At 43.1% G+C, this 13,872-nt stretch overlaps 1 protein-coding gene across 1 annotated transcript; it reads right to left on the bottom strand.

Annotated features, from left to right (window-relative positions):
* Positions 1 to 3,360: 3,360 nt before the first annotated feature.
* Positions 3,361 to 13,573, bottom strand: nr1d4b (nuclear receptor subfamily 1, group D, member 4b). Its single transcript, XM_010881260.3, has 6 exons — positions 12,775 to 13,573; positions 7,716 to 8,021; positions 7,385 to 7,618; positions 5,406 to 5,953; positions 4,909 to 5,305; positions 3,361 to 4,806 (listed from the first exon to the last, which is right to left on the bottom strand). Exons 1-6 carry the CDS (start codon positions 12,788 to 12,790, stop codon positions 4,610 to 4,612), a joined length of 1,698 nt encoding a protein of 565 aa, XP_010879562.2. The 5' UTR covers positions 12,791 to 13,573; the 3' UTR covers positions 3,361 to 4,609.
* Positions 13,574 to 13,872: the final 299 nt, after the last annotated feature.

Here is a 13,872-nt window from a genome sequence, read left to right on the forward strand (position 1 = left end):
ACACTGATCTATGACAACCACTGTACTCTTATTACTTTTAAATGTATTAAAAAGTGGACAACTAAAATGTAATATGAGTGTTACGTATATCTTCCTGTCGATATTGATAATTTTAACATCAACATGTCATTTTGCATTGGAACTGTGATTGTGGAAATAAATAATAGTTTGCTAAAAAGCGTCAGTAATTTCATTGTGCGTAAACCAATGTTTTTGGTGAAAACAGGCCGATTTGTGAGTGCTAATCAATCAACCATCACAATGGTCCTCATGTGCATATTCAACTAACGTTAATGATTACGTTAATGATTTTGTTAGAAATGTCAGATGTGATGTCTGAGTAAAGTGTCAATCATTTATGTTGCGCTGCATGTGTTATTTGTGCAGACAATAGTCGTTTTCATTGATTGCATATTCGTTTAGTATACTGTATAGCTGTATTTGCTTATGATAAATAGCATTATTGGTGTTTGTTTGATTAAAGTGCAAGCAGTTTTATTAGTCAGCTTTCATTCGCAGTAAGTGGCATCTTGAACAAGAGGAAGGGTGGCAGTGACATTCATCAGTTTTTTGAGCAGCCTCAGAAAAGAAAAGTTGAGAGCAGTGAGAAAATGAGTACCAGTCAGATGATAGAAGTATGCAGTAGCACAAGAGGCCAGTCAATGTTTATTTATATAATAATCATTGCCATTCAGATTAGAAATTGTTAGCAATCCATTCCTGAACATCTTGGCAATAATCTTGTTTACTGATATTTCTTTTTCACGTTCACTCTGGTGCGTTCAGAGTAAAGAAAGAGATGGAGAGAGAGGGTATGAGGATGCCAATAGGGCAGGGAGAGCAGGTGACATGGAGGTGAGTGAGAAAATGAGCAAATATTGATGACCGATCTGATATTGCCATGTTGGTGCGGTTTCCGACGGCATCATATTTAATGTTGGCACAGGTACCACTAAGGTTAGGTTTAGGCACAGGTGTGTCTGAGGTTAAGGTTAGGTCAAAGGGTGAGGAACAGGGGAATATTCTGTCTTTGGACTGGGGTAACCAACTAACTGAAGGTCAGCTGTAATGATGGTCCTGCAGCAACATTATGATGTTGTAGGAACAACACCAACAAAGTGATATCAGATTGTGTAAATATTGATGGTTAAGAGTCTAAATATTTAGTCTAAATATTTTAAACATTTTTGAATGTTTTTCTGCAGGGGACCCCCAGACCCCCTGCTGATTAGCCCCCCCCCCCCCCCCCCCCCCCCCCAATGTTGACTCCATGGTTACGGCCTTGATCGAAATAGAGAAGCCACATTTTATTTCCTTTAAAAAAATCCTACTTTTACAAATCCTAAACCCAACCCCTACCCTAAACTTAAACTAACCCTAAACCTTACCTTAAACATAACCAAAACCGTCATCTCAACCAGAATATCGGATGTGCACATGTTAATCATTTAACATTTGAGATAGCAACTAGAATACATATTTACAATTCACACAAGTAAAAATGCTAATAACGTTTTTCTTGTCACATGTAAAAGGGTCGGTAACATTAACAGTAATACATGAATGCATTGATTTCACATCTCACGAAGTGATAACAATAATTTAACATACATTTTTGGCATTTTAAATAGCTTGTTTCTGTTGAGGTTGAAACCTGGTGATGGCATATTCCCACATTACTGACTTTACTTTAAAAATATATATTTAAAAAATCCCACTGTTGTTATCACAGGTGGAAAAAGTATGAAATAAAATTACTCGGCTGTGTTCACCAGTTTGGGGAAGTTCCTAAGTTAGAGCAAAATGACCAGTGAAACAGAGTTCATAACTAACCAGTGACATTAATTGGACATTTACACTCTTCCTTTCTATTCAACTGATCACTGGTTAGTTTTGAACTCCCGTTATAGTTACCCATAAACACATTTGTGTCTTTGTTTTAAAGTTAATCTTAGCTTAGATGTTCTCTATGTGTTTATGGGTTGTTCTGCTGCTTTTATTTTTATATGCTTGTTCTGTAAAGCACTTTGGTCTGTCTAGCGGCAGTTTAAATGTGCTATATAAATAAATGAACTTGAACTTTAACTACTTACCTAGTTCGTAATTACATACTTCCCTAAAGTCGTGAACACAACCGAACCCAGTTGAGTACTTGTACTTTGTACTTTTTCCACCTCTGGTTGTTATGACGTCCACTATGTTTCCCCTTAACGGCGCATAATAATTTTAAATGGTATTTACAGAATGAGGTTTGCGGTTGCCAGGAATTTTAACAATGGATTGGGATAGGCTATATTGTTGACATCAGATTGATTTACGATCCCAAGCCACTAACTGACTGTATACAACTTTCTTCTTAATTACATTATTCCCATACAGAAACGTTCTGTGACGTACTTGCTATCAGCTGTTATCAACCAGGAGGCTAGGTGGCGCGTTAAGACCAGTTTTAGAACTGTGCTGTTTCAGTGGCGTGTCCAACGCTTCAGTTATGTTCCCCAAGGTTCCAAATTGGGGAACGTTGTAAATTATCTAGTTGAAAAACGTTTTAAAAGAACGTTATTTTTACCTTCACGAGGAGAGGCGTGCGTGGGTGCGCGTTGACGTCATTCTATATCTGCATGGTTCTTCATAATTTACATTCACGTTTCGGCAGGTGGAACTACAGGGGTAGTTGGTTGTACCACCTTATTTAAGGAACTATGGAGCAAAGTCAGTGTTAGGAGGAAGATACACTTTTTTTTTTACACAAAAGCAATGGTGTGGATGTAGAGAAAGAAGGTTCGGCTGTGGAGTTATTTTAGATATAATTTGTAAAGTGTAGGCACTGAGAGGATTTTGGAACATGGGAAAGGACTCTCCTGTTTTAGCATCAAGGAAACCTACTGTCTGGACAAAGAGATGAGCTTAGCAGGAGTTGCCTCCTGTTAGGAGTGGGTCAAGATACCTAAGGTCGCAAAACAAAGAGCTTGCATAGACATATAGTGTTTGAAGGGAAGAGCATTTCCCTTTGCTCCACTGACAAGCACTTCAGTCTTTTAGCAGATGTGAGCTTAATTTGGAAGCCAGCCAAGTGTGCAAAAGAGCAGGATGAGACGTGAGAACTTGATGTGTATTGTATCTCCTCTATGATGTTGTGCTTACTTGTGACATGATCTTAAATAACCATTGCTTCAAATGCCCTATATAACTTATAAAAAGGCACTTACCAAATGTCCTTTATCATTGGTTGGGTATAATGGGCAATAAAAACTGCATCATAAAGTTCACTTATGTTGCTAGGTTACAGCTTTAGCTTGCAAAGTATGGTATATCTAATAGATAAAACAAGGAAAGGAGTAAAGAGTCATACACAAGAAATAAGGTATATAATATCATTTAATATTGGTTCTCTACAGAGGTTTAATCATGAAACATTTACAAAATATACACAAGGTGATGCATTGATCAATAGTTTATATTTCAATAATATACTGTAGGCTGAAATCAAACTTTTTTTTTTTACATGTTTTGAGCACTGGTTTCATTGACGGCTGTCTTGTTGTGATAAGGATCAGGGTTATAAGCATTAGTTTATGAAGGGAAGACCACTGGACACTGGAGTTGATGCATCATTGGATCCCGCCACACAGTTGGCAACTCTACAACACAGTGCCCCCGAGTTGTCTTCAATGTGGCTCACATCATACAGCAGCCAACTCAAACAAATGGAGTAGGGAACAGTCACACATTATAGCGAATATGTACAACAATAGAATACCTTAATACATATGACCCGACAAATGTGGTCTAAAATGACCAAATAGTTTCTCCCTGATTACAGCATACAAATATAATGCATCATACTCTCAATACTTAAAAATGTAAATAATAAATTGTCTTATCAAATCCCAAGTGCTGGACTTTCAAAAAGATAAGATTGATGGTGTGATTCTGAAAATAGCTTAGGTTGTTTTAACAGTGCATACACAGTCAGTCAGGGATCTAATAGTGTGTTCTATATTGCTATTGCTCTGTCATTTGGGTTGATGTCTGGAAAGTGCTTTGTTTGTCCTTTAGTGTAGGAAGAAAAAAACAGTTTGTCAGTTTATGTTCCTTCCTGGCATGAAGAGTGTGCTTCCTCCCTGCTGGTTGGCTGTCTGTGGTGAGACAGAAGGACATAGGTGTGGAATGGAAGAGAAGGAATGGAACCGTCTTTTGGTCTTAAGTCACTGTCACTGGGAATTATGGGTAAAGGAGGATTCGTATACCCACATCCCTCACCTTGGAGAGTTGTGTTGGACTAAGATGTTTGTTTGCCGTCTAACCTGCAACATACGACTTGATTGGAAGTCATGGGGTCTGGGTCAAAGTTCAAAAAACTCCACATACACTCCTCTTTTCCTCTTCCTCAGAGATGCCTCTCAGTCCACTTCTTCACCCTGTCCAACCCAGCCTCTTCTCCTGCCCCAGTCCTAGCTCCAGCATACACAGCCCATTGAGGAGAGCTTGGTGGTGACCAGCTGGTGGCTGGAGTGAAGGGGTCATGAAGGTGTTCCCCAAAGGACTGACCCTTTTGTGGGTCCGGGAGTCAGTGGTTACCCCTGCAGGCTTTAGTTTCACCGGGCCTTTAGGGGTCGATGCTGAAGGCCAGCAGCTTGTCGGAGTGCAGGTTGTTGAGTGTACGCAGGTCCGGCAGGCGCAGTAATAGTTTGGGGAAAAGGGAGCTGTCGTCAGGGCGACGGCGGGTGATAAGTGAGCGCAGGGCTTTGATCAGACTTTCCTGAAGCTGCTCCAATGCAAAAACGTCAGCCATACCTGAACGGTCTGTGAGGAGAGAGAACTGGGTTAGACACTTGGTGAAACATCAACACAATTCTTTAAGACATTTGGAGAAGTACATGTGGGTGTCTCTTATGAAGCTCTTACCAGCAGACACCAGCACCACAGCCATGAAGAGGGCCATCTCATCAGCCTCCAAGCCCAGAGCTCCCAGCTTTTCACTGAACTCAAACATGGCATCCAGCAGAGAACCCATGCCCAGCGCCCGGAGGGACGGCAGGGGGTACGTCTGACCGTTCAGGAAGGTCACAGTCTTCTCCTTGGGGTCGAAAAGTGAGCAGAACCTGACCATCAGCACTTGGAAGGTGCCGGCTTTAAGCAGCAAGACCTGGTCATGCTGGCTTAGATTCTGGAACCCAGGGATGCTCTTGGCAAACTCCACCACCTCCTTAACAGCCGGGGTGAAGCACTGGGAGAAGGCCTCCCAGATCTGCTGGCTGGAGTGGTCACGGGGGGCCATGGGACATGCATTCAAGGGACATGCCTGAGAAAGAGAGCGAGAGGGCAAGAGGTTTACGATGGCTCTATGACACCACTAAGTGTTGTGTAATAGTGTGTGTAATAATACGACTAACGAAACTCACCAGAACTTTGGCGCCACCACTCAACTTCCAGGGGCAGGCGGTCACGTTCTGAGACTCGTCGGCGGGGAAGCTGTTGCGATTGGCAAGAAACGTCTGAGTCGACTGGCTTTCACTTGACATAGGACACGGACTCTGATTGGATGTGGGTTTGAAGTTATACTGGGCGTTGTCCACGTGGTTGTTGCGTGGGCAGCGTGAGGGGGTCTGGTAGCTTTGTGTTGGGTGTGACTGGTACCCTTGGGAGGAGTTGGAGCGGAAGTGGGTCGGAGGTGCGGCGTGAGAGTAGCCAGACTCGTGTGATTGATTGTTGCGGATGTTGTTTTTGTTGTTGGCCATTCTGATTACTGGCTTCACATCCTCTTGGGCGAAGATGCTGTTGTAGCCAGAAGAAATGGACTCCCCAGATTCCGGGCTAGCTGGGGCATCCGAGGAAGAAGGGGAAGAGTCAATCTCCATGGAAGCGGATTCATTTAGGCTGTTCATGTAGCTCTGCATCTCATCTAATAGCCTCTGCTTCTCACGCTTGGGGATACGCCCAAAACGAACAGCTGAGGAGGAAAAGGAAAAATAAGTTAGCCAATGTATATACAACACAGATAGCAGTGATTGAAGGTTGTATAGCTGTGGCCTGTTATTTATCGGTCTATTTGAAACTTTACTGCGTTGACACTGCTAGGGGGTGCAATCGCTGTGCAACAGGATTACAGACTTATCCTATATGGAAAAGAAAGCTGGGAGAGACTTCTTTCCTGTCTCTATAACCAGTCTGTTTTGATCAACTTTTAGACTACATGGTATATAACCTTCCCATATTGAACTCCTTCATTCCGCCATCCCATTCAAAAGCACACCTACTCTGGTAGACCTATTAATACTCTGCTACTGTATGCTATACCCCTTCCATCAATCTATTTCCCTCTGGCTCCCTCGACTTTGATTCCTCTCATTATTTACTCCCTTAGTTCACTCTAGCTCTGTCATTCCTCTCTGTGTTTTTGTTAGCACTTTCTCTTGACTCTCGGAAAGTAGGTTATTGGGTCATCTGGAGAACATGTTGTCACTGGCCGCAAGACAGCGAGACGGAGGAGGGGAGAAGTTGAGGATAGAGGAGAGAGTGTGAAGGAGTGATTGGGTTAGGTGTACAAGAGTAGGTGTAAACAGGTGAAGGAGCATCAAAGAGGAGAGAAGGATAGGAGGTGGGATGTAAAATGGCGACCGAATGAGAACATGATTCAGAGTTTGGAATTAAGAAAGAGTGAAATAGAGTGAAAGAAATGAGTGAAAATGTTGTAATACTAGAGCTTCGGCTTCATTGGTGAATTATTTCAACGTTGGGTCATTTCCCTCTTCTCTAGCATTTTCCTTTTATAGGTCACCTAAAAAGGTCTGTTCCAGAAACCAGATTATTTATTATTACCTAGTTTAGAGAAACCTCATGAGAGAACAGTGGCCTGTAGGGAAGTTATGCTGTACAGGAGATGGATGGAGCTGAGATTCTGTAACTATAGCAACTATTCTGTCCTCCAACAGGGGTGGGCAAAATGCAACCAGCAGGGGCTGTTAGCTTAAATTAAGTATAAATATTTTGTTATTATCTTGGGTAAAGAATATACTGAAGCCCACTCTTGCATAATAATAATCTTTAACCAGTCTAAATTATATTTTGTAGAACATTACCCATTAAATGTCTATATGTTACAATCTTAGTGATAATACCTCTTATAGGTGTGCAAACACATTCAACCTGACATGTGTAGCGAATCAGCTGGTGGCCTAATTTCCAAAAATAAATACTATTTGCCACAGTTTTCCCCATCACTGATGGCTCACTGGGACTTCCCAGTTGCATCTGTCATCAATCAGAGATTATGGGCCAGAGGAGGGGATAGGATAAGGTGAGGAGGAAATGCCACAAAGAAAAGTATGGGGTGGGGCGAAGAACAAGAACGAGGCCAGATATAGATAGGACGTAATCGTACCATCTCTGGACATGCCCACCGAGAGACACTTCTTGAAGCGGCAGTGCTGGCAACGGTTGCGGTTCATGCGCATTATCATGCAGCTCTCGTTCTTCACACACATCTTGTAGTGTATGTTCTGCTGAATGCTGCGGCGGAAGAATCCCTTGCACCCTTCACAGGCGTGCACGCCGTAATGGAAGCCAGACGCGATGTCCCCACACACCTTACACAGGAGAACCATGCCTCCTGTCTCTGTAGGGTACACAAACAGAGGAACGGCTGGTTAGACCTGATTACAGAGAGAAATTTAACACTTAAGAAAGTCCAAGCCATCAGAAGCGGTACTTACTGGTGAAGGTACCGGTGAAGCCACAGGGTCTCTTGGCAACCATGGGATGGGCGTAGGTATTGCCTGAGGACATAGTGGTTGTAGTGGCATTGGCTTCATGGTACTGGAAGACCAGTTTGGGCGAGGGTCCACCCCGGTTTTCTTCTCTCCCTCTCTTCAGGGGGCTGATCTCGGCAAACGAGACCGGTTCCGGAGAGGAGGGTTGGGAGTGGGAGGAACGGGGGGATTGTGTCTGGTACCCGCTTGAGGGGCTGCCAGGGCTGGGGCTGGCGCTCCCGGATGAGCCAGCATACAGTATCACACCACCTGGAAGACAAAGAGAAGAGGAGGGGGAAGGGCAGTTAGTCTCACTGTGGTCACAACATAGCAGACAGAAGACTATGATATTATTGGTGCAAAGACACACAGATCCATAATCATATCTGTGTCAAAATATTCTCACACACACACACACACAGAAAGACACAATGTTGGTAAACTAACAAATGGGTGTTCAGCAATAGGCTACTTTGATTAAGTATGTTAATTTTTTCGGTTGAAACCATTTCTTGGCTATTTACTATTAATTGTGCAATTCCTACTCTCAGTTAAAAAAAACTGTAACCAAGTTAAGGATGTAAACTCGGAAAGGTCTTATTAATCCATCCCCTCCCCCTTTTTTTCCAACCCTTCCTCGCTCACTGTGAAGATTGTGCTCTCTGTACGAGAAGAGCAACAGCCCCTCACGTGTACTCTGAGCCAGCCAGCCAGCTGCCGCTGCGCTCTTAAAGCAAGCCTCGCTTTTCCCCCTGGCGGCGTGCCCTGAGCTTGCTCAAACTGCCAACCACCTGACCGCCGACTCACATGGACTCCTGACACAGTTCCCGGCAGGGCTCACAAGGCGTTTTCCGCAGTCCCGTGTAGACAACAGCCGCAGTACAAGAACAGGCAGCTGGGAGCTCACGTTTGAAAGAGAGGGCTTAAGTAGGCCTATTGTAAGTACAGAGGGAAGGCAAGTCTGGCTACTGTGCGAGTGTTCCGCCATGCATTCCAGAGTCACCGGAAACACAGAGGGGCCGAGCGGCAGAGGGGGAATGTGAACAGTCACGTTTTCTAGACATACAAAGTTGTTTTGCAGGGGATTTAGTTGGTCAAGAGGGGTTCTACATATCACAAATCTGTCCCGGTTTGGATTTTATTTATTCATTTTTTCTCCAGTGAATAATGTCCTCAGCATTGCATCAGTTTTTTGAACTAATTACTTAATGGAGGGAGTCTCTGACTGATGAAAAGAGGTTTTCATATAATTTTAGTCCGTCTTTGCACATTCAGTAGCAAAGGCCTATGACTCAAATGGCATTGGCTGTCAATGGACTTTACGTGTGCATTATTTTCTCCCTTTTTCAGGGGCCTTGAATTCCCTCAGTGAGATGGAGTGGCTTTCCTGAGCCTGTCCTAATGCAGAGCCTCGTTCCTGTGCCTGTCCTAATGCAGAGCCTTGTTCCTGTTCCTGTCCTAATGCAGACCATCGTTCTTGTGCCTGTCCTAATGTAGAGCATCCTTCCTAAGCCTGTCCTAATGTAGAGCATCCTTCCTGAGCCTGTCCTAATGTAGAGCATCCTTCCTGAGCCTGTCCTGTCCCTGTATTTCTGTCTCTGAATGAGGAGACACGTGCCGCTGACTGGGAATTACTGTTTAGTTTAAAGGGAGTGTGTCTGACTAATTCCTGCTCCAGCATGTGTAAATACAGACCGACATGAACTATGCTGAGGATTCACTGTGTGTAAGTAGCAGAGCTTCCTCCAACTCTGACAGCCCACCCCACCACCTAAATGACACAAACAACACGCTAATGCACTCTCCCTTTCATGTCTCCACAGCCCCAAATACAGCTATCATGTGAGAATCAGGCTCCACACCATCTTAGGTTGTTTCCAGAGACACACACTCACAGTCCTCTGTTGATTTTGTTTCCAGTGTCAGCTTTCAGCTCAATGAGGGTGACCTGACCCCTGGCCTTCTCTATGGCAGAAACACGTCATTTACCAGGAACCTGAGCCGAGCTAGAGGCCCTCCATGCTAGACTACGTTATAACACAGGTGACGGTGTGGTATGTGGGGTAGTGCTGTATGACCCAGAACTTAAAGTGTAAAACCCTCTTTTCTCCCTCTTTCTCTCATTGGAGTTCAACCAACTCAGTGGGCATAAAAGACAGAAGACAGCTAGATGTTCTTATACCACTAAATCAGATCTATAAGGAAGTGCCCTTTACAATATTCCTTTATGGTGTAGCAAGTAGATTACCTGGTTGTGATTAATCAGGAAAACAGCATCGCTTTCAAACTAAATGTTTGTTGTATATATCTTTTAGCTAATCCTATCAAGTAGGTTAAAGCCCATGAAATATATTTTAATTCTAAAATGTCCATCAAGTCACTAAGCTATCGGTTTAGTTTATTCAACTCCCACATCCCTTCCCATCCCACCAGGCTACTCACCTTCACCCATCTACTAGAGACATACTTAAACTGGTATTGTACTCTGCTACAGAGGCTGAGGTCAGCTTTAACTCTGGTGCTTAGTGGGAAGTCAGCTAAACGGCCAGGGGTCAAATCGGGTGAGGCAACTGATGTGGGCTAATCTGTTAGTGAGCTGTGCTGCAGTGGCCTGACAACGTGAGTCTTCTCCCCCTCCAGTCCCACCACTACCCCTCCCCTCGCCTTGTGTGACCCTAACCACCACCTCCCTTCGATCTATTCCCTGCTTCCCTCCTGACATCTGCCAATGTCTAATCTATAATCTCACAGGCCTTCATTTATATAAGTATTTGATGTTGGAGAGTTATGGTGAAAGGCTAAGTCTATAAATAAATTACAGTGAAGAAGGCTAATATTCTAAGAGCTGAACAACAGTAAAAACAAAGATAAACTGAATACCACTATGCCAAATACTCAGATACTGAGTATACAGAACTCATACAGACAGCATATACAGAAATTGCAAGAAGTAGGGCAATTCATTATCTTGGACTAGAAGTCTGTAGATACTGTATGACCTAATAATAAACAATTAGGTCAAACACCTAATAATGAACAGTAGACTGACCTATAATACAAATGTATTATAAAGGCTGGCCTACCCTTCACGTAAATTTGAAGGTTTTCGAGATCCAGACCCTAGGTATTTGTCAGCCTAATTTGCATGAGGTCTAACCAAATCGCTACATTGTAGCCTACAGGCTATCTTTAAAACGTGACCTAATTCAGTCAATGGTTTACAATATCGTTATAGCTATAACAGTTTATTATATTATCCTGTATTATCTGGTATTAGCTGTCTTTAAGCAAATATATTGGTGTTAAGAAATACACATAAATCTAATGAATAGGCTGCTAAAACATTCTGACCCACTGACCAAACTATGGCAACGGTTTTAGCACCGGGAAAGGCTGTGATTGAGTCAGGGACGCGAGCGAGGGAGATGAATAATCCTGAGGGCGGGTGGGAATCACGCGCGGCACATGGATACTGAAGTTTATGCACGTGATGTCGGTTAGGCATGCGAGGTGGGCACCCGGAAAGTAAGGCGCGTTATGCCCACGTTTGCCATGCGAGTAATTGCTGAGATATTCTCAACTCAAATACGTAGGCTATGCCAAAAAAGTATATGGGTACATTTACTAATTCGACATCACATTCTAAGTTTGGAATATTATTTAACTGCGCTGAATTTAAAGAGGCCAACTTTAAGGTTTAAAACTGCACACCGCGGATGAAATATAGCGACCGTTAACCCATATAGCGACTAGTCGAGAGGAAAGGATTGACGCCCAAACATAACATAAAAATTTGTTTAGAGTCATTAGTATTTGTAAGAGTGATAACAACACCCCCCCCCCCCCCCCCCCCCATAGCTATCTTCTATTGTGTAAAGCCTATTATTTAGTATGGAATATCACCATCTTTATTAAGATCAAGTCATGAGCAGTTCTATACCTTGTTTTGACTCAAATGGCTAGGCGGGTCTTTGACACACGTGCTGAGAGAAAATAGTTATGATCCGCCGCAGCGATGAACAGGAGGCACTTGTAATCACCAGTGGTGGAGAGTGAACAGTTTTGTAAATTACTCACAGATCGGTAAACACAATCTCTGGTTAAAGAGAGGAAACATTTCTGGAGTAGGCAGATAGTGCCAATGAAAGGATTGGAATGGTTTTGTTTTTCCCACGTGATCCGGTTTGATTGACAACCAAAGTTGTCTCATTGACATCTCGTATCTTGAATCGATAAGAAAATAATTCACAGGGATATAATAGATGTAGCACGTGCAAGCTCTAGGGACAGACAAATTAGGCCGGTGCTGCACGTGAGTTTGTTTACATGCAGAGAATCAGGAAGTAGCAGTCAGGTCAGTCGCCGCAAAATAGCAAAGATTGTGGAATGTCATACGACAAACCACTCCTTCAATGCCATACGCATCCTTTACGATGAATTACATTAGAATTAGTCTCCAAATGAACCAAAAACACACTTGGCATTAACACATTGAATTGGCCAAACTATACATAGTTGCAGGCAGTTAACATTATCCGTGGGTATTACTCTCCCATGGGATAAACATGGCAATTTCCGACAATTTACAATGCATTCTCTCCAACTTACACTACGATTAATCACAAATTAAAGGATCGAAGACTATCATTGATTATAATTATTGGTACAAAAATGAAATCAGTCAAATATTTTAACTGAAAGCTGGGAAATCAGGCTAATCAGTGCATTTTCATTAATGAAGTTATCGGTTTATCTGGATAATGTTTAGCCTCAGCCAATACAGGACATAAGTGCTTCATTGTCAATGTAGCCTATACCATTTCATAAAGAGAATCAATGGAAATGCCCTGCACATTACCATACACACGTAGGCTACGTAGCCATTATAAGACACTGAAGGAAAATGCCTAAAAGTAGCCTACACGTTACATTACTCGGAGTAATAGTAGTAGCCTACTATATAAGCAAATACACAGATGGCTTACAATGAACAATAGCTTGGTAATAATGTAATGAAACTCACCAGGGCTGTTGTCCATGTTTCCCGGTGTTTCGTTGATTTGTAAGCGGTGTTATAATTATTCAACGTCGATTTGTCTCTTGTAGTCAAGGAGTTTAGTTGATATAGGTGATAGAGTCATAAACCGCAAAGAAAGCATAGAACGGGTATCCCAATTATATGAGCAATGAGACCGTACGCAGGTCATTGGGGGGTTCTTCAAACCCGTGAAGTGGATATAATCAATTCAGTTGAGTAAAACCAAAATAGGTAGCCGGTCGTCACAAATCGTTTCCAACCTGCGTAATTGCGTACAGGTTCAGTGCCTTTGCGGTCCGTAGACTGATTGCTTGGTTCCAGTAAGTCGTGTGTAGGCTACAGTGAACTATCACTGTAACATAACAAGCTTTCTGTGATAAGAAATTCCAAGAATTCAGCTCAAGTTACAGTGTACAGTCACCATGAACATGAAGACAGAAGTATGGAAGTAGTTTAAGCCTACCCACCAATTAATAGGCAATATACCGCGCCCACAATAACCAGCACGTTTTCAGGTGTCTGCGAAATGTGACCATTTTTTTTGTCCCTTCAACCTCTGTTTTGTACGCCAGGGATTACACACTCTCATACACTCGTCTGTCTGTCTGTCTGTCTGACAGTCTGTCTGTCTGTTACGCTCTACTACAATATCACATCCACCTCTTTAACCCCCCTCCCTCTCACTCTTTATTCGTTCTCACGTTTTCATTGGTGGAGAGCTAGAGTGGAGGCGAGACAGCTGAACTCGATCGACATTGGAATGCTGGTAAAGCTCCGCTGCATGTGCGTGAGGCATGTGAGCCGCGGAGCCCGCTGTCCTACTGACACACATTCTATGCAAATGTACGAGGCCTTTTGAAAAGAAGGGAGGAGAAAAAGCAGCCTAGCACATGGGAAGTAGGCGGAGCTCACCGTGACTTCCGCGCCTTCCATCCCTCCTCTCCCCCACGCTCACGTTATGCCCTTTAAAGCGATTTTGTTTTTGTTTGAATCTCCGCATCGGAAATTGTCATGGATCGTGGTGGGAATGTGGGCCAACATCAGTTAGCCTACTTCTATGATTAAAATAATAAAATAATAATA

The sequence above is a fragment of the Esox lucius genome, chromosome 17, assembly GCF_011004845.1.
Source record: "Esox lucius isolate fEsoLuc1 chromosome 17, fEsoLuc1.pri, whole genome shotgun sequence".
NCBI classification, from domain to species: domain Eukaryota; kingdom Metazoa; phylum Chordata; class Actinopteri; order Esociformes; family Esocidae; genus Esox; species Esox lucius.